This window comes from Hevea brasiliensis, chromosome 14 (assembly GCF_030052815.1).
Source record: "Hevea brasiliensis isolate MT/VB/25A 57/8 chromosome 14, ASM3005281v1, whole genome shotgun sequence".
Taxonomy (NCBI): Eukaryota; Viridiplantae; Streptophyta; class Magnoliopsida; order Malpighiales; family Euphorbiaceae; genus Hevea; species Hevea brasiliensis.
In genome coordinates this window covers 88690990-88716631 of record NC_079506.1, presented here as the reverse complement: position 1 = coordinate 88716631, position 25642 = coordinate 88690990, and the positions used below count along the sequence as shown (strand labels likewise).

Sequence of the window (25642 nt, the reverse complement as noted above, 5' to 3'; positions counted from 1 at the left end):
GATTGCTAGCACAGATGTGCTGTTGAAGCTTCAACATTTCTAATTCTCTAAATCCATTGTTTAAATAGTGTTTATGATGTGAAAATTGTAACTGTGATAATAGATAATCATGGGGAAGAAGAGCAATTGAGCAAAACAAGATCTGGGGATGGACCAAAATATAACATTACAGAGAAGACTACAACTCAAGTTACACAAATCCTATATATCTCAATAATCCTTGCAGTTAGTTTAAACACAAGCTATAATGAAAATTCATGCATCATGCTTTCCATATAAATATATATATGGGCCAATTGATCTTAAGAAATTCAAGGTATATGAACAGGCAGTAGGACTAATCCCCTTTTTGGTGTTGAAGGCTAGTTTGAATTCAAGAATTCTCTTCCATTCATGGCCAGCTTTCAATGTGTGACTTCTATGAGGTGGATCACTTGCCAGTGATATGGCCACGTTATTAAAATTCGAGGGTGCCAGTTTTGGAGGACCCAGAACAACTACCAGATGTTCCATACGACGCCCCACTTGAACCATCAATAGGAGCTTGATTTAGACATTCTAAAACCAAAAACCTTCGCTTTTGCAATTTTATTGAGAATGTTGTTGCCTCAAGAATCAAAGGAACCTGTTGACAAGATGAAATCAGTAAGACTCAGAGGTTGATGCAATAACTACCAACAAACTATCAAACGGGTCTTTTGATAAGCAAAGTTTCACACAATGCATACAAGCATGCCTATGCCCATGTGTAAAAAACCAAGCATCACAAAAGAAGAGGGAAATCAACTTTACAGATGATTACAGCAAAGCACACTAAAACGGTACCTGAGTATTGGTTCGCGCTACTTTGTGTACATTAAGGAAGCCGACCATGTCTTGGTAACCAGTAAGGAGTTTTGCCAATTCCTTATCATCATCTATGAGAAATCGAGAAAACATTTGCTGAGCAGTTTGAAAAACAATTGAAGTAAATAATGCAATAGCACAACCGAAAATCAATAAACCTGGGATTGCTCTCACGGAAAGTAAAATGTCTGCCATGTGCTGCCATCTTTTACAGAAGGATTCTGAAAGAAGAGAAGGTGGAAAGGTAACAACAGCAACTGCATTTGCAGACCACAGCATGCTTTTCAGATAACTAATAAAGGAAAGCACATCCCATTCCTGCAATAATAACATCATAAAAGTGTAAATGGGCGATGCCTCCTGAAACTGAAATCATGATGGCTTTGGAACAAGAAAATAAAGATAGAAGAATGCAACCATAATTGTCAACCATATGAAAAGCGACAAAATACAAGATTGCTTCAATAAAACCTATCCAGAGTGGAAACAGTAATAGCTTCAACAATTTAACAGAGATGCCCTGCAAACTACAAAACAGAATTTTAAGATAATTAGGAGATGTGCAAAAATATAATTGCCACGGACCATGTTGGAATGTGTACACTGTGGAGCACATAATGACTGAATTGCAATACGACCAACCGAAGAAATACTGCCATCGTTTCTGGAGATTATAATAACAGATAGTAAGAATAGCATGTGAAAACATTAGGCAATAAACAAACAAACAAACAAATAAATAAAAACACCCTCTTCAGACTAGTCAATATTAAACAAGTGCAATAATGAGAAGAAACATCCTGGGAAATTTTGTGTTCTATTTGCAGAGCTATAAGCAAGATGGAAGACTAACAAGTACATGAAAGAAACATAAACAATAATAAAAAAAAAAAAGAATTGTAGCATGCTAATTTGTATTCGTTAACAGATTTTGAGTTCTTTGGCCTTGTAACAGGTGAGGCCAACAGTTTTTTTTTTTTTTTGGGTACCAAAAAGAATGAAGAGGTGACAGACATAAAGGAAATTATCGATTGATGTGTTTCATTTAAGCCTATTCACAACTGCAAGATGTTTGATCTCTTTCTTAAGACATACTATGACACATGTTCATTCACACACAAAAGGCAACATTCAAGTATGCATAAAGTCTCCAGTCAAGATGATAAAGCAAGAAATACATCTGACTAATCCACTTCAGATATATGGACCTTTTGTGATAACTGATAAACCAGATTTTATCTGTAAGATCAATGATCAAGAAAGCATTTGGTTTTACCTAGGAAATTGAGCTAAAAATGTGGTGCAACGGTCCTGCAAAGCAACAAGATTTGGAGAATCTTTGACACTAACACAATCCACACGTTGTCCACTAAAAAAATGCCTCTCCAATGGCTTCCGCAAGTCAAAGTCATTACAGAACTCTTGCTTACTACCTGCATTAAAATAATGTGAGAAGACCCATCAAGATTTGCACAATTCCCACCACAGAACTGAGATGATGCTTGAAATAATTAATTTAAAAACAGAACCCAGATGCAAAAGGGACAGAGGAAAACCATTATTTAGGATCCACAGTGCCAAAAGACCAATACCATTATTTAAAATCCCTGTACAACCTGGCAAGGACCATAAAAGGTTCCTTGTTTAAAGATGAAGAGGAATAAACTGCCTGGCTAACATACAACAACTAAAAATGATATCTAGTCAATGTTGAGCTCACGGAGAACTAGTGATCTGCTTGCTCAGGGGACAAGTTTATTTTGAATCACTTGCTTGAAACATCATTCCATCAATGTTATACACCCACAAAAAGTTAGGGCTTAACCTCAATATTATCCAACAATACCAGGCAGTATCAGCTTACTACACCCATAAATGAAATCGAGAAGGTTGGAAACTGGTCTTACCTCTGTGTCCATCAAAACTCTGCTGATTTTCGCCAAAATACTTCTTATACTGCCAAGCTATTCTTAATCCCTTCTCCTGAAATTTGTCAAGATTAGATTCATACAGTTAAGCCACCTTTTAATCGAAAAGATATCAAAAAGAAGAAGAAGAAGAAGAAGAAGAAGAAGAGGTACAAATCAATTGGCAAAGAGGAGCACCTGTTGTGGATCATGATTTCGCAATTTGTCATCTTTTGATGAGGGGCAAGGCAATGTACCCAAAAATCCTCTCGGGTCTTTGGATGGACTAGCATAAAGAAGGGGTTGGTCCTGAACAAGTCCTTGAGACATAAAATTCCTCAACAGAAGCATGTGATGAGGTGCTTCTGCATCCTCCATCACCATAACTAGACTTCCCAAAGGAATCCCACCACCAAGTATCTCTAAACATTGGGGACAGGAAAATAAGTTACTGACTAAGCAAGCAAAAAATATGGGAAAAGAAAATTAAAATGAAAGTGATTTACTTTATTGCTATTTGCTAGATTGAAGTCTGAGAAAAATAAAGTAAAGAAAACAATGCAGAATATTACTGTCAAGATCAGATATCCCAGAAGAAACAAAGAATGTGCCATTGGGTCCACATTTGATTCCGGGGGTCTGAGAAGAAGATGCACTTAATACGTTGCGAGTGAAGCTACTGGTCCGGCCCTTAGTCGCAGACATTAGTGCATCAACAAGTGAAACTCTCTCTCTCTCACTAGGTTTCACAATACCAGTAGCTCTGAAAGTGCAATTCCCAGTTGGTAACATAATCAATATGAAATCGATTACAATTCTCAAGTATATCCAAGAAAAAATTTCAATAAAGAAAGTAGCACCAATTCACATACGCTTTTCATCGAATAGCTGGTATGCAATAGAAATAAGCCTATCTGTTAAAACAAAACTAGATATTAACAGCACAATAAATAAAAATTCTGATTTTTTTTCACTTGTTTTCGCTCGCTTTCTCAGTAGCCAAACGGATGCCTATAGTTTAAAAGGTCTCACCTAGTCCCCTTCTAGCGCCAAAGGGATTGCTCCGCGACAGAGGTTTCTCTGCGCTTTCTTCAAATTCTGCTGAAGGGTCTTTCAGCGAAAACGGCAGCCCGTTTTTGCCCAGTCGCAGCACACAGCCACATACAAATCAGGGCTCTTTTGCATAGTGGGCTTAACTTTTGTTTAAGCCCACATTGATCCATAACTATGGCCTGTTTGGGGTTAAAGTTGAGAGGCCCAAAAATACTTTTTTTTTAAATACAATTTTAAATATTAAAAAATATATTTATTAATTTTAAAGTTTTTATAAATTCATTACTTCCCTAATTTATTATAGAACTCTGAATAGCATATGATTAATATGATTATATATGTCATCAAAATATAAATATTAAAATTTTTCTCACGTTCAAAATATGTTTCTTGAAAAAAAAATATATTATGCTCTATTAATAATGAATTAAAATTATATTATAATTTTCTCATAAATTATTAGTGCGAAATATTTTTATATTGTGCAATTATTTATATATAAAAAATTAGATTTTTTTTTCATTTTATTCTGATTAAGACCATTGAATTGAAATCTCATATTTAATAAATTTTGAAATAATTTTCATATAATTAAAGTAAAATGTATTAATAAATTATTATAATGGTATAGTCTTTTGGAATTTGACACAAGTTATAATTTAGTTATTGTATTTTCAAAACTAAGTAATTTAATTTTTAAAATTTGGTAAAACCTATAACTTAGCAAGAATTTTAGTTAAGTTACCCTTAATTCTAGTTAAAATGACTAAAATACCCTTAACTCTATTTTTAATATGAAAATAATTTAGTCTCTCAAATTTTATTGAACCAATATTATAAGGCTTATTTGTACATAGTTATGAATGATTTTGTAATTAATCATAATTTTTAAAGATTTTAATTAATCTATATTTTAACAATTTAAATTTAAAATTTTTTAATTTAATGAGATTTAATTTTAAAAATATAAAAAATAAATTATTAATAAAATTAGAAATAAATAAAATCTCATGTATTCAATTATTTTTAAATTAAAAATATAAATAATAATATTTTAATTATTTTTTAAAATTAATGGTAAATTAATAAAATTTTAATAATAGAATTAAGTTGTAGGTTAACGTTAATAATCAAATTTTTTTATTCTAAAAATATAAAAATTAGATTATAAATTTTATTAAATCTTAGTATAATTTACTATATTTTAATTTATAAAATAAAGAGTGAAATTATTTTATGACAATTGAAGCAAGTCATATCACCCATGACTCATGACTCAATCAATGACCTAATGGGTTGTGAATTATGCATCAAATTCATGAGTTAATAATGTGATATTTCCTTCCATCATTCAACGAATCATATCAAATAAAATAAATAAATAAATAAATATAAAGTAGTATAATATATTAGAAAAATCCATTTTCTAGAAAGCGACACCTATTTAATATACAATGCATCCCATTCAGACGCAATATTAATTTCTCCGCGTGTACTTCGCGTTGCCACCTCCATTACCGTCCCATGCTTTATCCCTTCACTAATGAGGAAAGGGCCACCCCAATCCGCAACCCGTAGCCTTTTTTTTCCTATTTTATTTTTTTATTCAATAAAAAATAATAATTAATAATTATATAATAAGAGATATTCTTTATAAAAAAAAGACAAATAAGTCATTATATTTTTTTATGATATTGAATAAATTAAAATTAAATTTTAAATTAAATGAATCTAGGTCGAATAAATTCATATTTGTTAATAAAATATTATTTTTTCTTATTTTTAAATAATAAATATTTTGTTTATCATTTTTTAAATTTATTTTTTTAAATTTTATATTAATTATAATTGATAAATAACTTTTAATATTAAAAATTAAAAATATATATATTTTTTTATTAGGTGTAAACTTATTTAGCTTTACATAAATTTATTTGATTTAAAAATTAATTTTAAATTTATTTAAACTTTATTAAGTATAGGAAGTTATGGACTTATTCAGTGTCTATTTTGTATTATGGTTAGAAGGTTAAAATTATTTTTTTAAATAAAAATATATTTTAGATGATATTAAAAAAGTAATTTAAAAAAATTATTTTATTATTTTATTATTTTTTTATTAAAATTTATTAAATTTAATTTTAAATTTTTTTCAATATTCTTTAACTAAAATATTTAAAAAAATAATTTTTTTAATAGTAATTTTAATAATAATATTAAATAAGTCTTTAATATTAAAAAATTAAAAAAATATAATTGAAATTTGACTTATACCGATTAAATAGTATAATTTCAGACACTAAATTAAGTTAAATTATATAAAAAAATAATTCTTTCTATTTTTTATTATAAATGTAGTAAATCTTTTAATGAATAAATGGGTAGATTTAAAATTAAAATCTATTCATTTTATATATTTAAAGGTGGAGAAGTTTAATTTTATTTTTTTTTTTATTTTCATTTACGTGGTTAATTATAATAGGAAGAGCTTAAAGGACCAACCAAATGGCTAAGGTGTACTAAGCCAATCCTCGTTGGCTTATGTTGGTAACACGTGGAAGCCTCCACTTAGCTTTCTTTTATGGCGGCAAAGGGTCACATTGGAGCCTCATGTTGTCCGTTCTTCTAGATGATTCCGTGATTAATATATGTACTTCCAAAACCTTGCTCAATAAGTACTATTAAAAAAGAAAAATCTTGCTCTATAAGTGAAAGGAAACTTGGATTTCACAATGTCTATCCCACTTGATAATTAAGTTTCATTGATTTATAATATCTCGAAATTTACAAAATTATTAATTTGTTTGCATAAAATTTATGTAAAAAAAAATTACTATAAATTTTAAAATTCATTTAAATAATTATCAATGCATTAATGTAATATTAGCAAATTAATAATATAATTTTTAAATATTTTAACTTCATCACTAATACGATAATTTATAAATTTATAAAAATTATATTATACTTGATTTAATATATATTTAAAATATAAATATATAAAATTTATATATTTAATAGATAAATCATATATATATCTATTAAATTTATAGCAAGCGAAAAAAAATTTTATAAAAAAAAAATAAGAAATACAGACTCTTAACTGAAAATTATTATTAAATTGAATATGCACTTGATATCAAATGGAACCCACACATGCATGATCCGCTAATCACCACATCGACAAATGGATCTCAGGGACTCACAAATTCTAAAAGAAGACTAATTCATATGTGGACTGATCCTATGCAATAATTCCTTATAGCAAGTGTGTTATTGACATCCCACATCTAATAGGATGCTAAGTCACTTTTGGTCATGAATATATATATGACTATGACTCACCATTAGTAATGAAAATTAGTTAAATACTTATTTTAAAAATATTTAATTGAATAAAATTTTATTAAGATGTGTTAAAATGATGTATACGTTGACTTAAAATTAATTTAGAATTAAGAAATAATACTTGCATCGAATTTATTTTATATATTAAATAATTATCATCTGAATTCATTTATGTAAAATGTAATATATATTTCATAATAATACTTTTTTAAATTTTAAAGTTTAAAATATAAATTAGGGATAGTTAAAAAAAATTGTGTACTTTTTTAATTTTTGTAATTTTACCTCTTATTATAAAAATTATTAATTAATCTCTAAATTTTTTAAGCCTTAACAATTATATTTCATCGTTAAGAAAACTATTATTTTATAATTTTTACTAATAAAATTGCCATTTAAATGCTATATAAGAATGTAATTTCAATAATATATAGTATTATTCATATTATATAATAAAATAATATATTCTTATCAAAAAATATATGTTTTTAGTCACTTATAGTATCCTAATCTTAGATGTTTAATTTGTTTCATATGTCAATATTAAATAACCATTTAAGTGTAACTTATTAAATATATATTAATATAAAGTTTTATATTGAATTAAATATATTTTTCTTTTATTTAAATATATATATTTTTTTTTTCTATATTAATTACAATTAGTAATCATTACGTAGCATCTCTACTAATGAGATAACAGTTTTATTATCAATTAATATAATTAATAAGTGTTTAAAAGTTTATGATTTAATTAGTAATTTTTATAATATAAATTAAAATTAAGAAATTTTAAAAGTAAAAAAAAATTAGCAGTTATCCATATATAAATTATTAATTAAAACTTTATAATTGAATTTGTGATATGTATAAATAATTTTAAATTAATTTTGATTAAATTTAAATATTAAATTTATTAATTAAATTGAAATTTAAATTCAATAAAAATTTTTCGTCCATTCCCAGGAGACAAGGTCTACAAGCCATACCCATGCTGCATTGCAAGATGTCTGCGCTAGAGCCACAAAATCTAGGTAGGCAATTTGACTCCTTTGCTTGGCCGGGCCCGGCCTAAGGCTGCTTCAAAGTACATTTATATCTTGCCATTTGCTGTTTCCTTGCGGCTGCTTTGATTTAATTTGGTGGTCTAGAAGCAAATATCTTCACAAGAAAACCAATAAAAATGCGAATCTTTGACCAAAATTAAAATAATCTGAATCAACCCTTTCTGGGTTTTGACCCGAAAAATTAAAATAAGGCTGCTTGGCAGCTTCAAATGAGAAAAATAAAATCAAATTAAGATTTTTTTATATATATTAATAAATATACAATTTGTATAAAATAATGATTTTTAATTTTTTTATAATTAAAACTTCATGGGGTTGCATGCTTATTTTGTTTACATTTTGCCTTGGTTTGTGCCAAAAGCAATGACATAATAGATGATTATTAGTATTTATTTATTTATGTGATTTTGTGATATAGAAGATGGTGTCATCTTGTTTGCAGGGTGAAATTTAATGGAGGGTATTTAGCCTTGTGATAGCCTTTTCTGTTTATGTCAAAAGCTTTGATGTGATAAATAAGTCCTTATATTAATATATTAATACATTAAAAAAAGTGATAAGTGATATTTTAAAAGTTTTATTTGTTAAATAAATTTAAATTTTTACGTGTATTATTTATTTTATTTAAATTTTTTAATTTTATACAATTTAATTACAATTTTTAAAATTAAAAAAATATTTAAAACTCATAATTTTATTTAAAAATTTTGACTTTTACTTTCTAGAAATAATTAAATTGTCTAAAATTAAAAATTTTGAATAAAATGAGTAATACACGTAAAAGTTTGAACTTATTTTATCAATTGACCTATTTAAAAAAAAGAATTAAAATAAGGTAGATGAAATATGAGAGTGCGATGAGTGTGTCATGTGATCATATAATTTATGATAAAATAAAAACTAAGTTATATAAAATTATATGGTAAGATTAACCATATTATATAAAAGTAAATATTATATATTTTTTTTAAAAAATTAAACATTTTAAAAAATAGCCCGTTCAAAAATGAGCTTGGTATAAATACAGATATTAAATTAAATGTCTGACATTATGATAAATAATAACATTAAAGGATTACATTTTCGGACAAATGTAGGTGACACATTAAAAATAAAATAAGATAAAATTAACAAAATTCATTTCTAAAATTATAATTAAATTTTGTGCATATTATTTTCTAAATGAGATGAAAATTTAAAATTTTAAAATGAAACAATCAAGAAGAGGAAAATACAAAAACAAATAGATAAACATTTCATTTCTTTAATCCAGGATTGAAAAATAAAATTGAAACGAGTAAAGATATATCTCATATAATCATCAAATTCATTGTTTTTGTATTTTCCTGCCACAAATGATCTTTGTGCACTTTTTAACAGATGAGGGAAGATATTTGAATTTTTTTTTTTTCTTTTTTCCTGCTCTTTCAGATGTTTTCATTCTGGCAGTTTTCTCATGACCTTTTCTTGATAATCATTGACACGAATATAAACCATTTGGCTCCATTCAAATATAGGACGAGGTGATAAACTACCAAATTAAGTTTATATATATATATATATATATATATATATATATATATATATATATATATATATATATATATTATTGGTACTAGGTGGAGATAACTCAGTAGGTCAATATTTTGTTCAAATCCTTTAAGCTTATAGCGCTTGGACTGCTATGCTATAAGGAATTAGAGTTGCACTACTGTTAACAGTTTAAATTTTTGAAATAGTGATAAGCGCTGGATTCTATAATTTGTATAAGAGTTAAGATCATAGGTTCGAATCCTTAGCATGTGCTGGAGGGATCGTTGGCACTGCGTAAGGATAAAACAGTTTAAACTTTTGACATAGTGATAAGCATTCAATCCTATATATATGTGTGTGTATGTATGATTAAAAAAGTAGGAGCTCAAATCAGAGTATGTCAGATGAATTATATGTTAGTAATTAAATTTATTTAACTATAAATATGAAAATTGAAGATTTTTTTTATAAGCTAATATAATGCCATTTTCAATTAAGTTTCTAAATGTTTAATTAAGTGTTTTTTTTTTTTATAATAAAATGTTTAAGCGCTTCAATTTAAGCATGGACAATATTTTATATTTGCATTTTTTTTTTCATTTATTTGAATTTCAACTATGTATATACAATGAGGTTGGACTTGACTTATGACTTGTATATAATAATTGAATATTAATTCATAATTTTATTCACAGTAATTTTTATATAATAAATTTTCGAAAATGCCTCTTACTTTTTAATATAGGTAGTCATTTACCGATCTCATTATAAAGTATAAAAGCGATGAATTTCAAAATAGATAGATAAAAGCACTCGAATTTCAAAAAATCAACTATTCCTTATATTTAAAAATAAAGAAAAATTAATTAAATTTATCTATTGATTAATTAACTAGATTATTAAATTATTAATATTATTTTATATATTTCAACTTATTCATATATGATAAGATTTACTATACTTTTAAGATAAAACTTAGTTTTAATATTTGAAAATATATATTATTAAAAATATTAATCACGAATCTTGAAAGAATTAATTAATTTTATGTTTATTATAAAATGGATATATATATCCTACCTTGTAATTATTATTAAAAATTACAACTGAAATTATCTTTTGCATGCATGTTTGTTAAAAATTAATTAATAATTTAGTATCTATCAGATATTGAGATTGAAGGGATAATTTTTTTTTAATAAAAAATATTATTTTAATATTTTGAAAAAATTAATTTAAAAAAGTAATTATATTATTTTGATATTTTTATCACTAGAATTTATAATATTTAATTTTAAATTATTTTTCAATAATATATAACTAATATATTTTGAAAACTATTTCAGCAATGTTAAACAGAATTAAGGATTAATTTGAAGAGTTCATTGAATGGAGATAGAGATAGGCACATCCAAAGGCCCATCACCTAGATAAGTTAATTAGCCACCTTAATATTGCAATAATTAAAGGTAAATAATACAAATTAAGATTTAATTATCATGGGTAACTCCAAGCATATTGCAATGCAAGCTAGGCAATTAGGCATAGGCCTCTCTCAAGCTATTGCACAAGAGGGTATCCCCATTCAAAAGTAGGTGGATAAGGGAATTAACAAATCATAGATTTCAATTCCAAAAAAATAAAATAAAATAAAATTCATAGATTGAAATTTGAATTGTGTATGTTGTTGTTTTTCAAATTGAGAGTAACTACCAACTACCAACAGATTAATTTAATCATCCAATTCAAAAGAAAATCCAAAAACAATTCAATTTAAATAAAAAAAAATTATTTGTTTATTTATTTTAAATAATAACTCTTAAAGATTCGAGAAGACAAACTCTTGCATGTGATCACATGATTCCAATCGGTCGGTTCCACCATACCCGCTTGATTGGCTTCAAGTATTCTTATTTATCCGTTATATTACGCGGCCAAATGTACCTCCATTAAAAAAATAATAATAATAAAAAACATACTTTTCCCGCATTTTCTCTTTCTTCATTTACTTAATAATAAATTTAAATTGTTATCCTTAAATTTTAAAAATTATTACAGAACCGTTTCTAAACTTAAAATATAACATAAAATTAATTAAATTTTAAATTTTTACACAATAAAATTATTTTAACTCTTAATAATTAATTTATAAGTAACATATTAATATGGACAATCGAAAATAATAATAACGTGAATAATTTTTTTTAAGGCATAATTTCTTTAATTATTTGTTATATATATAATATTTTATTATTTTATACGGTTAAAATTATTTTATAATTAATTTGTGAAGACAATCATAACTAGTTTTGTCACTATCACATAAATGAGAAAAAATTATTCACGTTACTATTATTTTGGATTGTATAAATTAGCTATTAAATATTAGAATGATTTTTACTATATAAAATCTTAAATTTCAGAAAGATTTATGTTATATTTTCAAATTTAGAAATAATTTTATTACTACCTCTAAAATTCAGAGACGACTCTTGAAATTTATCCTTCAAAATAACAATATAAATATAACATTTTCTTCTTATTTGAATGAATGCAATAATAACCGAGGATGGTAACACAGTGATTAGTCTGGTGAGATAATTCTTTAAATTTATCCCTTAAAATAACAATATGAATAACCATTTCTTCTTATTTGAATGAGTGCAATAGTGACCGAGAGTGGTGGCATAGTGATTAATCTGGTGAGATGATTTAGTCTTAGTCTGATTTTGACTCTTTACATTATTATTGATAATTAAATATTATTTCTATTTATAAGTATAAATAATTTAGTAATAAATTGTCCAACAATGCATCTCACAGGATGTTATTTTAGGCTAAAAATATGTCACTTCCCATTGAATTGAATTAAATTCATAAAATTTGGTATAAATTCATAAATTTTCTTGACACATAAATCTAACATCTTTAATAATATGCAAAGTAACAATTTGAATTTTAATGGTGTAGTTCTCAAAAGAATGCAATGGAGTGTGAGAAACCTATAAAAAAAAAACTAGAATGGAGGCTTTAATCTAAATATTTTTAAAAAATAGGAATACTCTTTTATTCAAAATTTAAAAATAATTTAATATTGTTAAATTATAATTCATTTATAATAATTAAATATTTTTATAATATGACATGAATAACAAATAAATAATAAGGAAATAAATCAAATATAATTAGTTCAATCAATAAAAATGAGATTCTCTTTTATTTCATGTAAGAGTTGAATTTCATTAGTTTCATTTTAAAATTATTTATATTAAATGAAAAACATATTTTAAAATTATATAAAAAATAATTTCAAATATAAAAATTAATCTAAAAATATTATTGATCATAAATAATTAAAAAAATTAATAATTAAATGACATTCATAGCACAATAGTGAGCATATTTCACTGTATTTACATTGAATTTAAAAAATTCAGGTTGGATTCTCCATTTCTGAAGAGGAAGAAAAGGGAAAACTTTAGCTAGCTGTTAGGTTTTGCAGTTAATTAATAATCATTGGCTTATTTGACTGGTAATTCTCCACTCTATTTCCCTTGCAGACAAGTCTGGTCAAAAACGTTGAAGCCTTGAAGCCTGCACCTTCCATGGCACTTTTCATTTTCTTACTCTTCCCTTTAAAATATTTCCCAAGAAATGTCTCTTTGCATTTTCTTCATCTCCTTTTAAGCCCCTCTCTCTACTTCCCCTAACACTCATCATATCTCTACCTAGCTAGCCACCATAGCAACAGTCTTCTTCTTCTTCTTCTTCTTCTTCTTCTTCTACCTTCTTTTCTTGTACATACATCTTTAAGATCACTCAAGAAATTAACCCAAAAATCCAGAAAGGAAAAGAAGAGATGGGTTTTGCAATGGAAGAGAAATCAATTATTATAATATTGAGAATTTTGAAGACTGTTTTCTTCTTGATTACCATGTTAATCTCTTTCCTTCTTTTCTCTGCTCCTGTTCTTCTTGTTATAGCTGATACCCTTCTTCCTTTTTCTCTTCTATCTGCTTCTCTTTCTTCTTCTTCTTCTTCTTCTTTATCTTTTAAAACCCTCTCTACCCATTTCAGTAACTATGATTTTAGATATTCCCTCATTGATATTCCCCTCGTATCCATCATAAGATCAGCAGTCATCATCTGTAAGTTCACAGATTCATATTCTACGGTAATTATTAATTGATTTTTGATGATTTATTAATTTAATCATTGATTTTCTCTGCAGGTGTTTACAGCTTGTGTGATGGGCCAAGGCTTTCAGGAGGACCATACTTGGGGATTACAACTATATGTTCTGTGTTATCTCTAATTTATGTGACATTGAAAGCACCATATGTGTTCAGTGTTTCAAGAATGAATGATGGAGAAGAGTATGTAAAAGCCATGGAAATTGCCTTGTTCATTTGCTCATGGGTTTTAGCAATTGGTCATATAGTTGTGGCATATAGAACAAGTTGCAAAGAAAGAAGAAAGCTTCTGGTTTACAAAATTGACATTGAAGCTGTAAGTTTCCTTTCTTTTCTTTTTCTTTCTCTTTTAAGATGATGTGAATTGGAAAGTAGTATCCAATTAGGAGAATAGCCAACCAGTTGGTGTTTTCAAAAAACTCAGGACCTATCCTTGAAGAAAAATTTACCAAATTAAGAGAATAGCCACCAATTTGATTAAGTAATATTACAAAAATAATTAGAATAACTAATTGTTCATTTGGTTTAATGGGAAACTATTGAATTGTCACATCTTCACCACTTCCTTAATTGCTTGCAATGAGAGGCCTATGAAATTTCATTTGGTTGAGTAGGAAACTATTGAATTGTCTATTAATCAACACAACTGTACAAGGGTTGAAATTTTGTTTTCATTATTCTGGAAGGTCCAAAACAAACTATTTGTCTATTTGAATTGGTCTTTTATTAATTATAATTTAACATTTTAAATTTCTTTAAAAATTAAAAAAAAAGTGAAAATATAGTGTGAATTGTCATTAATGATATAAAAACTTTGTAATTTATTATTTTTTTTCAAAAATTTTGTTCATTTTTATAATTTTTTAAAACTCTCTGAAAAATCACCTGATTTTGCTTAAAAAACTTATATTGAAGTAAAATGTTTAAAAATCTAATTAATTAATATATGGGGAAATTTAAATTTAAATTTGATAATATTGTTAAATTAAATATGATCATTCTTTTGAGTAGAGGAATCGCGACTTGAATCTGTGTTTATAAGAAAGTTACATGCTTTCAACCACTAGATCAAATCAGGTTAGACAAATATTATTATTATTATTAAGTGTTAACTTAAGATGCCAATGAAAATTCCCCTAGCAAACCTCCATGTTTATGATATTTTCTGAAATTGTCCATTTACAACTGACAGCCTCAAATGGCTCAACCATAGAAAAAAAAAAGGTCAGTATGTGCCAATTTTTTTCCTTTAAAAAAGATTTTAGCTGGCATGTGATATAGTGTAATTGGAACACATGTTCTTCACCTGACCTTGAGCCCATCCTAATCCCCATTTGGTCAAACCAATAAATCTTTGTATTATACTCAGAATCTGTGACGGGCAGCCACCATCTGTGATGGGCAGCCACCATCTGTGATGGGCAACTTGCAAAACTTGACTTTATTATTATTATTATGCTATTTTGCATTAGAGCTCACATTTCTTTTGTCCTATCACAGCAAGAACCTATTCCTTCTTTTCAAGGAATCCAATTACCAAACTCATGAGTTCTCATTCTTTTCACAAACCAACTTCAAGAATCTCCCATTCCTTTATTCTTTTCCCACAGCTATAATTTCTTTAAAAAAAACTAAAAAATGACCATAATATATGTTGCTAATCTGTAAACTCGAGTTGAGTTCACACTTCTTTAGTTTCTCTGCTCGCTTTTGTCAAATTGCTTAGATTTTGATTCCATATGAAAGTGACAATAAGCATTTATCAATTTGTAATTGCCAAAAAAAAAAAAAAAAGCATTTATCAATTTGTATCATCAAAGTGCTATACATTATGAAATTGTATTAACGTAGGTTCTGTCATGTGTGTGCAGGTTTCTGCTTTCAAGAATGGATTTCCTGGGTATAAAAAGATTCCAAAACAAGAGAGAGTAAAGTGATTTCTGCAGTAACAATCAATGAATTCAAGGACTAACAACAACATTACACAGATTTCTATTTTTTTTTCTTCATTTCTCTCATTAGCAAAATCAAATTCTTCAGTGTCCAGTTGCAGGTAATGCTCAAAAACCCCTTTCCCATAAGCCTATAACCCATTTGAAAGTGGCACTATATGTCTCACTTGGCTCCTTTTTTTTTGGGCACAGGCTTATCCAAAGGCAACCTGCAAGCTAGAGATTTACTGGGGAAGCCAAACTAACAAAAGGGATTTTGAGTACATATGCCAAAATATTAAATTTGTCTTTAAAATTATAAGATTTCGAGTTTAGATTTTAATCAGAATTGTATATCAGTGGTTTTTGATTCACTATAGAGGCTGTGGCTAGAGGATACATCTAGCATTTTTTTTTTAATTTTCTTTTTTAGTTTTAAGTCATATAGATTTTTTTGTACTTATTTAATGTTGAAGGGTGATTGCATACTATCCAATACCCTTGTTATGAAACCCAATTGTTAAATGTGGGATATGAACTTGTGCAAGATGTTCTAATCAAGAATCTTTTCCTACTATGTATTTTATTTGTTGAATTTGAATTAATTAATTAATTAAATAAATATTAGGATTTCGTTTATTTCGTAAAAAATAATTTATATATGAAAAATAATTTTTGTGAAAAATATTTTTTGAAACAATATTTTTTCTTAAAAACATTTTTAATTATTTGATTGTAATGTTAAATTAATAATAAGTATTTATTTCATTCACGTAGTGTTTTCACATTTTTAATAAAATTGTGAAATTCTGAAAAATAACTTTTTTTTTTTAAGTAAAAATTTATTTTTCTTAAAAATAGTTTTATTTTCATTTTAATTAAAAAAATATTTTTCATCAAAACAAAGGGATCCTAAGTTTAAGAATTATCAATCATCTATCATCACCATAGGTTGGGTGCAAAACATTCAATAAAATGAAAAGCTTTCTTTAATGAGAGATATTTAGATAGATTCAAATTATCATGGTGATTATAAAGTAAGTCACTTAAAGCATTTAATACCATTCATATTTATTTATAATATATAAATATAAAAAAATCACATTTATTTATAATTATATTATAATAAAATAATTTTATTAATTTAATTTATAAATAATATGATAAATGAAGTTTATAATTTTACTGATTTAATCTATAAACTAAGTTTCCTTAAATTTTTTTATATTAAAAAAAAAAATTCTAGTAGAAAAATCACCACTAATTATACTAACAAATCAATGGTTATAAAAATACAAATAGAGGACATAAGTAAAATTATTTAAAAATCATTTTATACAATTATATGAACACTTAATGATATGGAGGAGCCAAAAAAACCGATCATGATGAGTTCGGATTGAGGTTCGCACACATTTTGGATTTGAGCTCAAAGGCGATCTCTAGGGCAATTTTGATAGGAAATGTCTCTCACTCAAGTTCGGATAGATGTGTATCAATGAAGAAATCAAAACAATCGGGATCACATCGTAGATCGCAGCTGAGATCAAACACGATAATTAATGTGTATTTCGTTATAACCTAAATAAGGAAATAATAAAGATCATGCTGAGATTTCGAATAACTACCATTCTTATCCCTATATAAAGAAGTCCAAAAACTCAAAATAAAGTACATTGTGAAAAACTAAATAAAATATAATACTTTTTGCAATTTTTTAATAAATTCCATCATTGACTTGAGCATTATAGCGACTATCAAACAGCCAACGGACCTCACATTTCTTTTTATTTTCAAGTCATTCAGGATTTAGCCATTGAACATTGACCGAGTACGCCTAAATCCATGACAACATCACTTAATTAATTTAATCAAAAGATTTTAATAACCAAAAGTGTTTTAGTCAATAATTCTATATTTTTATTTTTTTAAAATTTTATCAAATAATTAAATTTATATATGTTTAAGCCATAGTTGTTATTTGTCATATCACATCTCATATTTTGACAAATAACATGTTAATATATATATATATTTTTTATTTTATCAAATAAGCCTATTTTACCATATAAATTAATTTACTCATATTAAAAAAAAATTCGGATAAACCATACAATTTATTAAGAGTTCTACCAAAAAAAACATTTTTTCTATTAAATCATTAGCAACAATTTTAATAAATACAATTTAAATGAAATTAAAAAGGAATAAAATTTGATTGTCAATAAATTTGTATATTATGCAATTTCATAATGATTAAATGAGTTCCTTTTTCTCCAGCATTTGTTAATATTCAATCATTTTTTTAATTAACTATTTATTTTATTTAATTAACTATTCATACTCAATCATTTAATTAACTATTTAATTTATTTCAAAGATGGATTAAACATTTTTATTAATAGATTTGGATAAGTTATAATAAACATATAAGTTTATCCATTTACTAAAAAATTATAATATTAGCATATTAATATTTATATTATTAAAAGAATAATTTCAGGCAAAGTGTGCTTATATTAGTTAATATTTGTTAGTGAATTGAAAAAATTGTTTTTTTTTATAAGACACGGCGTCGTTCTAACTTAGTTTAGCGAAGTTGCAATTCAACTCCGCCTTCTAAAGTCTAAAGAAATCTGGAACGATGTCGCATCACTTCGCATCTTCCCGAAAATTTTGCAAGCTGCACCTGCAGGCAGGGCTTAGGGCCAATTCCTCCCGCTTTGCACTCTATCGAAAAATTAGACAGTGAGATTCTGGAGAATAAGAGAAACAGAGTGAAAATGAGATTCAACTTCGAGCTGACTGAGTCGAATGTGGATTCCTCTCCGCGATCCCTAACTCCCAAAGAAGATGTCCAGTGGGTCCCACTGAAGTCCCACCCTCTCTTCACTTCTGTAGCCGACGCAGACGCCGCTGCTAGAGCGCCGAGGAACCTGTTGGCATGGGACGGGTGTTCTAGGTTGTATTATTGGGATTCGAGCAAGCATTGTCTTCATCGCGTTTCTATTCGGCTCGGCGAGCCTGAACCCACCTCTGTCCTCGCTGCTACTCCTTGGAGGGTACTCTCTCTCTCTCTCTCTCTCTACTGTTTGGTTGCTGAGAAAGTTCAGGAAAGTGGAGGAGATAACTGGGAATTTGACGTAATCTCGGCTTAGCATTCCTTTTAAATTTCCTGAGGGTTCATTTTTTTTTTGGGGTAGAATGAATGTTCATATTTTTAGTACAATAACAGTGCAACTCCGCTCCGGCCAGGTAATTCTTGTGTTAAATAGATTGATATGTGTCAGGCCTATTGAAATGCTTTTGGTTCCTGGTCCATTGCTCGATTCAGGCTTGCTATATAACAATAGGAGAAAAAGGAATGGGTTATGAACTGAAAAAGCCGAGTTTCTGCAACAATAGATTAGGGAGTGATAGAGTTCAATTTGAAGGGAAGAGTGGTGCAATATCTATGAACTATAATCGGATTCAATTTGAAGGGACCGCAATGCAGTATCCGCATATAGGTTATGGCACGGGTTAGAAATTTAATGTAATGTTTTTTAAGCTGCAAACAACAAAGTTCAGTGGTCTTTTCCCTCTATAAGTTTTTCTTTGCAAGGTGCTTGTTGTCGTTGAACATTTACATTTCTAGCTTGTAGGCATCTGGTTAAATAGTTTCATTAACTGGGTTATTTTATCAAGCCTTGAAGTGTGCAGTTAATGATGCCCACGTTTTATTAGGTATTGCTAGCAGATGTGCAGATTGACTTTGTGGTTAATAAAATCTCCATCAATAGAAATGGCTCTGCATTGCTTTTGGCTGGTTCAGATGGCCTATGTGTTATGTACCTCTATGGACGAACTTCTGACAAGGACAAAGCCATTGTTTGCAGGTACTGATGGAAATTGGTTATGTGTGTGTGTGTGTGTGATGTGATTTGTGATTCTGGATTTGTTTTGATGAATAATTTATGATTTAGATTGTAACCCTTAATCAATTTTTTAGCAAGCCCATTACTTACCTAAAGTAATGGCACATTGGTATATGTATACATGTAACATGTGTAGATCCACCATGCAATGAATATGCATATACATACCCTCTTTTTATTGAATTGTTTTAGTTTATTGTAACTGTAATCTTTGGGCTGCTATAAAACTCCCATTTTGTTGTTCACCTCCTGTGCAGGACTGTTTCAGTTGGTTCCCAAATCTATTTCAATGAAAGCAATTTGATACGCACGCTGCAAGTTGCATGGCACCCTTACAGTGATACACATTTAGGAATCCTTTCTTCTGACTCTGTTTTCAGGTATCACAATTTTTATTTTGATTATTTGGACTACATCATTTTGAGAAATGGAGGTGTATTTACTTATCTGAGTGCCTGCATCTCAACAAACAAAGGAAGAGATGCTAAATATGGTGATTGTTCTGGCAGAGTTAAGTTGTTGGTTCATATTGATTAGCAGCATGCAGAAAAGAGTATTATAAGTGAAATTGTTAGATAACACTGAAACTCATGACCAAGTTAAATTAATAGGATTGCTGCTGCAATTTAGTCACATGATCAAGGTTAATTTTTTCTCATAGTAGTGGCAATTCAAAGTATAAAAAAAAATATTAATTAATTTAATTTTGTAATAATGCCAGCTTGTATCTGTGGTCATCTGAAGTATGTCAACTTGAAATTTTGCAAGAAAAATTTGATAAAGGTGGTCCTCAATTATTAATGTTTGTGAATGTTGCTTTTGGGTGTGGATGGGATTTATGTCATTTTGACATTTTCCTTTTTCCTTGTTCCTTGCTAGACTTTTTGATTTGTCTTCAGATCTCCTGCGACCAGAGCAGGAGTATTATCTACAGCCAGTCGAACCAGGTAGACCTAGACATGCTGCATCAATCTGTCCAGTAGATTTTTCTTTTGGAGGAGACCACTTGTGGGACAGGTTTAGCGTAAGTTTAGTTGACATCTATAATGCTACATGATGTTTAGTATTTTATTATTAATACATGATGTATATATATGTATGCACGTGAATATATTTCTGGTACTCCCTTGTTCACAGTTTCTCTTGGTGTATAATTTAGGTGCTTAGTTCTAATATTCTGGTTGTAGTTGTGGTCTTCTGTTCTAGAAAGTGGAAACTAGTTGTAATTTTCAAGTGCTAATCTTTGACATTAGCTGCAAATTTTTCTGGACAAATATCCTTTGTGCTTAAGATTCTGTCAATATCATTCGCAGATGCTTTCTGAGGCATTATAGCTATTATTCGTAATTACTTTCTGAGGCATTATAGCATCAACATCAAGTCTTGATGCTGTTTCCTGTTGTTCTCCATTTAATATATTTTGATTTCAATACCAATTTACACATTTCTGAGGATTTAACCCAAAATCGTTTAGAGTGGAGAAAGCGAATCCATATAGCCGACCCCAAATTTTTGGGATAAAGGCTTAGTTGAGTTGAGTTGAGTTGAGTTGAGTTGATTTCAATACCAATATCCAGCCTAATAACAAGTTTTCTGCATTCTCATTATTTTTAATTGTGTTACATGCTCATTGGATTATTTGAATACTAGTGTTTTCATTGTGTAGCAGCTTCATCACTTATTTATCCATTTATTAATTAATTAACTTTTGGTAATTATGCAGGTTTTTACTTTATTCAGTGACGGTTCAGTTTATATCCTTTGCCCAATTGTTCCATTTGGAAGGTGCTTTTCATCTTTTATCTTCTTCAAATATCTGAAACTGCAAGATTTTGTTGCTTATTTTTTCCTTTGGGGAGTGATAGATGGCATTGCGGTCTTTTACACTGTTAACATTTTGGAAAATCACGTGCCTCAAAAAATGGAATCATGATGATCCTACATGTGTGACTTCATGTATCATATTATGGTCTGCTTATATGCTGACTAGCCTTGACCATGTGTGATTATCTTTTTAGATATTGTTTAATTATTATTCTGTTGTTTTCTGCTGCTTGTTTAATACAATCTTTATATACTGGATGCTTTTATATTTGATGCTGATCAAAGTTGAGTGTAACAGTGTCCACAAATGGGAGTCAGTATTGGAGATATATAGAGATGCCCACACATTTGGCCTGAAATCTGCAAATCAGACAGCTGTTAGTAACTCTAATCTAGCAATCTCGTGGTTGGAAGCAACATTTCCTGAGTTAGATAATGGGGCCATGGAAGGGGAAAATCTTTTGGCATTAAAAGCTCGACCTTATGTTTTATTTGATGCATCACTTTGTTTACAGGTATATTTATTTATTGTTTACTGTACATCTCTTATAACTGCCTGTATTATACAAACATATCGAAATTGTGAAGTACTTGTGCCTAACCAGTTTTGACGGTGTGGATGGTGGATATGTGTTTGTGTCAAACATTGTTCTTCTAGACACATTGCCAAACAGGCATGTTTCTAAAAATAAATGATTTTCCTAAGTATGCTGTATTACAAAACTTTTAGCACTGTATGTGCAAGAAGAAATTAGAACCTTTGTTTGAGAATGCCTGTATGTTGAATTAACTTTGATATTTATTTGGTATTAATCTTATGTTGATGTAATCAGACAAGTTGAGCACATATGGATTAATGAGAATGTTAAATGCTTCATCTTGTTGACCTTCTTGATTCAATTAAACTAGAAATGCTTAACAAATTTCATTTTCCATGCAATCATGTTTACTTATCGTGGTTGTCTACCATTCACATTCTAAAAATGTCCTTATAACTTGTAGTGGTTGTTTTTGGCTTTGTAATGTGCAAGTTCACACTCACTTGAATTTTTCTTTTTCTTCTTCTTCTTCTCTCTCTCTCTCTCTCCTTCTCTTCTTAATTGCGTTGGTTTGAATGACCTTGAGACTCTAATAATTTTCGTTCAGCACTGTAATCAGTTTTAATAGTCAATACATCTAGATATTAATTATTCTATTTACTCAATTGAATGACTTCTTATGGAGGTCTTCAGACGTTCGAAAGGATGGCCTTGCACATCTCTCAAATCTCAATACACACTCCCATGATTTTTCGTAGCAGGTCTGGATAGATTGTATTAATGTTTTCCTGTGAAGAAGGTTTTGAATTTTTTAAGCTAAAATTTTTGCTGCACGAAATTTGCAGCATTAAATTTGATATCTTCAAGAAACTAACAAACCTTTTTGTTTTGTTTATCTAGGGCCCTTTACAGAGAGTACATGGTGGGGAAGAAGACTTGGATGTTCGGGGTGTAGAATGTGAAGGTCGTGCAGTCAGTTTTCTCTATAATGTCATCAGCAAAGATTCAATTTTGGTGATCGCATGGAGTGGGGGGCAATTGCAAATAGATGCACTGGCTGATGAAATCCAGCCAGTCTGGACTATTGATAACCCACCTCGTGTTCGTGTTGATTCCCATGACCGTATTTGTGCTCTTGCAATGATTTGTGAATTGACCTCGAGTGAGATTCCTGTTGTGAAGCTTGATCAACCACTTGATCATACTGTTTGGTTAAGTCATCCACCGCCATTGTTGAGACTTGCAATTGTGGATTTGGCTTTGCCTAGGAAAACAGAAAGTGGATATAATATTATGATGTTTTCTGATCCTCTTATGCCTGAAAGAATCTATTCAGTTCATGATGGTGGGATAGATTCAATATTGTTGCATTTTCTTCCATTTACCAGTCAGTCCAGTGGGAAGGAAGAGACTGTCCGAGCTCCCTCTGTGCATCCTGTCCTTAGCACATGCCAGGCAGATAAGTCCTCACCCCTATGTGGTTTTGAGGCATTATCAGATTCATTTGGATACTCATGGATTATAGGAGTCACCTCAATGCAAGAATGTTTTGTGCTTGAAATGAAAACATGGAATTTACTGCTTCCCATACATGTTGATGTGGAGAAGAAATCCCCAATCTCTGAAGAATGGAAAGAGGGAGAAACTCCATACATCATAAGCAAAGAACTTCTTAGTGGTCCTAAGGTGGTTCTTGTTCCTCAGGCCTCATCAAATCTTCGATCTGTTGCTGCTGATTCTATTGAAGGCCGATCATCTCTGCATCAGTATTTCAAGCTTTTTCATGAAAATTATGTTGAATATGCTCATAAGGTGAGAAAGTCCAATCCTGCGTAAATTTTCTAATCACATTTTATTTGGTTCTTGCTTATCTAGGCCATGTCTCTTCACAATAGAACATGCCTTTTTCTTTGCCATCACTGATGGTTCTAGTTTGTGGAAGGGAAATTATTTTCACCATACAACCATGAACCAGCAATTAGTTGGCAACCGTCACAAGTGACATTAAGACAACTGAAGGGTTAAGTCTAATGAGCTAAGCAAAAACTGTTAGCACTTGATTCAAGGCATGTGATGTTTTTGTTTTAGAGGATTTTTAGGCATGATTATTGGTTCTGCTTTCTTAATTACAGTTGATAGGGTCCAATACTTCAATTGCCCCAGACTGGAGATCTGTTGTTTCTGCTTTATATTTTTAAGTTTATTTGCATTTGAAATTGTGATTGTTATTACCATTTCTGATATTTGAACTTGTGGCAATAAAGCTCTGACTTTTAAGTTTGGTTGTGTTCTGTATACATTGCAGAATCTTCAACTTAGCCATATTAAATATTGTTGTGGGTTAAATGGACTTATTAGTTATATAAAGATGTTATTTTCCACTTCTGCAGGTGTTTTTCGAGCTCAAGCACCATGGCCCTCACTTGAAGAGAATCATTGATGACCAGCATGCTCGCTTGAGTGAGGCACAAGAGAAGCTGTTGAAAGTGGAGGAGAAACAGTCAGGATTGGGGGAGAGGATTGATCGTGCAATCCAGGTACACAATCTTCTGGAACAACGCTTGGAGCGCTTAAGGAATTTGCCTGGTGCTCACAAGAAACCTTTGTCGAGAGCAGAGCGTGAATTTAAGTCTGAGCTTGGTAATAAATACTATGCTTGTTACAATTACTTTATTTGAACTTTATTTGTTATTTCTGATTCATCAAAAACCATTTTATTCTGACAATTTTTTATTTCTTTTCCTATAGCTAAGCCTTTATATTTTTACCTTTCTCATTCACCAAAATTTCAGTTCTGTTTTTTAGTAGCTTCTCAGTTTTTTCATGAGATACTCTTGTGGGATTTCATGATGGTACATCAATTGTTGCATAGCTGATCACTACCTGACATCACTACGTGACATCGTTTTATTTACTATTTCATTATTGGGCAGACCACTTTACAGGAGTTGAGTTGGATGCTTTGCGTACTTCCATTGATACTTTAAAATCAAGGTTGAGAAGGCACACACAATCATCAAAAGCTGATGTGTTGAATCAGCAAAGGCAACTTTCAGGGAAGAATTATGTCCAAGATGTTCAAATCTCCCAACTGAAAACTTCGCTAGCAAAACTCTCTCTTGTCAACAGTGAAAACTCCAAAAAAGTTAAGCTTGTTGAATCTGTATTAAAAGGTCAAGAAAGCAGTAGATGATGAAACATACTACCTTTTTGGTTCTTGTCTTAGATATTGGTTTCCCATGTTGGTTTGTAGTGCAAGAATGCTATTAGGTGCTTTTATATTGGACCCATGTTGCTCTTGGACCAAAACATTTGGATTTTGGCAGGCGAAGTGTGAAAGATGCTTTGGTCAGGAGGTTTTACTGTTGCAGAAAAGTATATACAGGTCAGAATTCCTCTTCACATCTGTGTCGACTTTAATTCCTTTGTTCACGTTATTACTGTATCATTAATGATATATTATTAAGAGTTGTAGCTTTTATAT

At 29.1% G+C, this 25642-nt stretch overlaps 3 protein-coding genes across 8 annotated transcripts; 2 read left to right on the top strand and 1 right to left on the bottom strand.

Annotated features, from left to right (window-relative positions):
• Positions 1-126: 126 nt before the first annotated feature.
• LOC110660189 (elongator complex protein 4) lies at positions 127-3900 on the bottom strand. Of its 5 annotated transcripts, none has more exons than XM_021818393.2 (10): positions 3786-3900; positions 3614-3667; positions 3326-3516; positions 2952-3175; positions 2754-2829; positions 2123-2279; positions 1432-1510; positions 1005-1164; positions 826-917; positions 127-625 (listed from the first exon to the last, which is right to left on the bottom strand). In XM_021818393.2, the coding sequence occupies exons 3-10, from the start codon at positions 3456-3458 to the stop codon at positions 458-460; spliced, it is 1089 nt and encodes a 362-aa protein (XP_021674085.2). In that variant the 5' UTR covers positions 3459-3516; positions 3614-3667; positions 3786-3900; the 3' UTR covers positions 127-457. The 5 variants fall into 5 exon arrangements, with proteins under 5 accessions (XP_021674085.2, XP_021674084.2, XP_057989721.1 ...); XM_021818392.2 differs by having other exon boundaries at positions 3626-3667; XM_058133738.1 differs by having other exon boundaries at positions 3326-3667.
• Positions 3901-13293: 9393 nt separating this feature from the next.
• LOC110651694 (uncharacterized) lies at positions 13294-16455 on the top strand. Its single transcript, XM_021807087.2, has 4 exons — positions 13294-13902; positions 13986-14263; positions 15819-16000; positions 16092-16455. The coding sequence occupies exons 1-3, from the start codon at positions 13614-13616 to the stop codon at positions 15882-15884; spliced, it is 633 nt and encodes a 210-aa protein (XP_021662779.2). The 5' UTR covers positions 13294-13613; the 3' UTR covers positions 15885-16000; positions 16092-16455.
• Positions 16456-18516: 2061 nt separating this feature from the next.
• LOC110651695 (nuclear pore complex protein NUP88) lies at positions 18517-25639 on the top strand. Of its 2 annotated transcripts, none has more exons than XM_058133737.1 (9): positions 18517-18940; positions 19605-19756; positions 20053-20175; positions 20675-20819; positions 21519-21580; positions 21918-22134; positions 23059-23970; positions 24549-24798; positions 25092-25639. In XM_058133737.1, exons 1-9 carry the CDS (start codon positions 18662-18664, stop codon positions 25349-25351), a joined length of 2400 nt encoding a protein of 799 aa, XP_057989720.1. In that variant the 5' UTR covers positions 18517-18661; the 3' UTR covers positions 25352-25639. The 2 variants fall into 2 exon arrangements, with proteins under 2 accessions (XP_057989720.1, XP_021662781.2); XM_021807089.2 differs by lacking the exon at positions 18517-18940 and adding an exon at positions 18972-19482.
• The last annotated feature ends 3 nt before the right edge of the window (positions 25640-25642 follow it).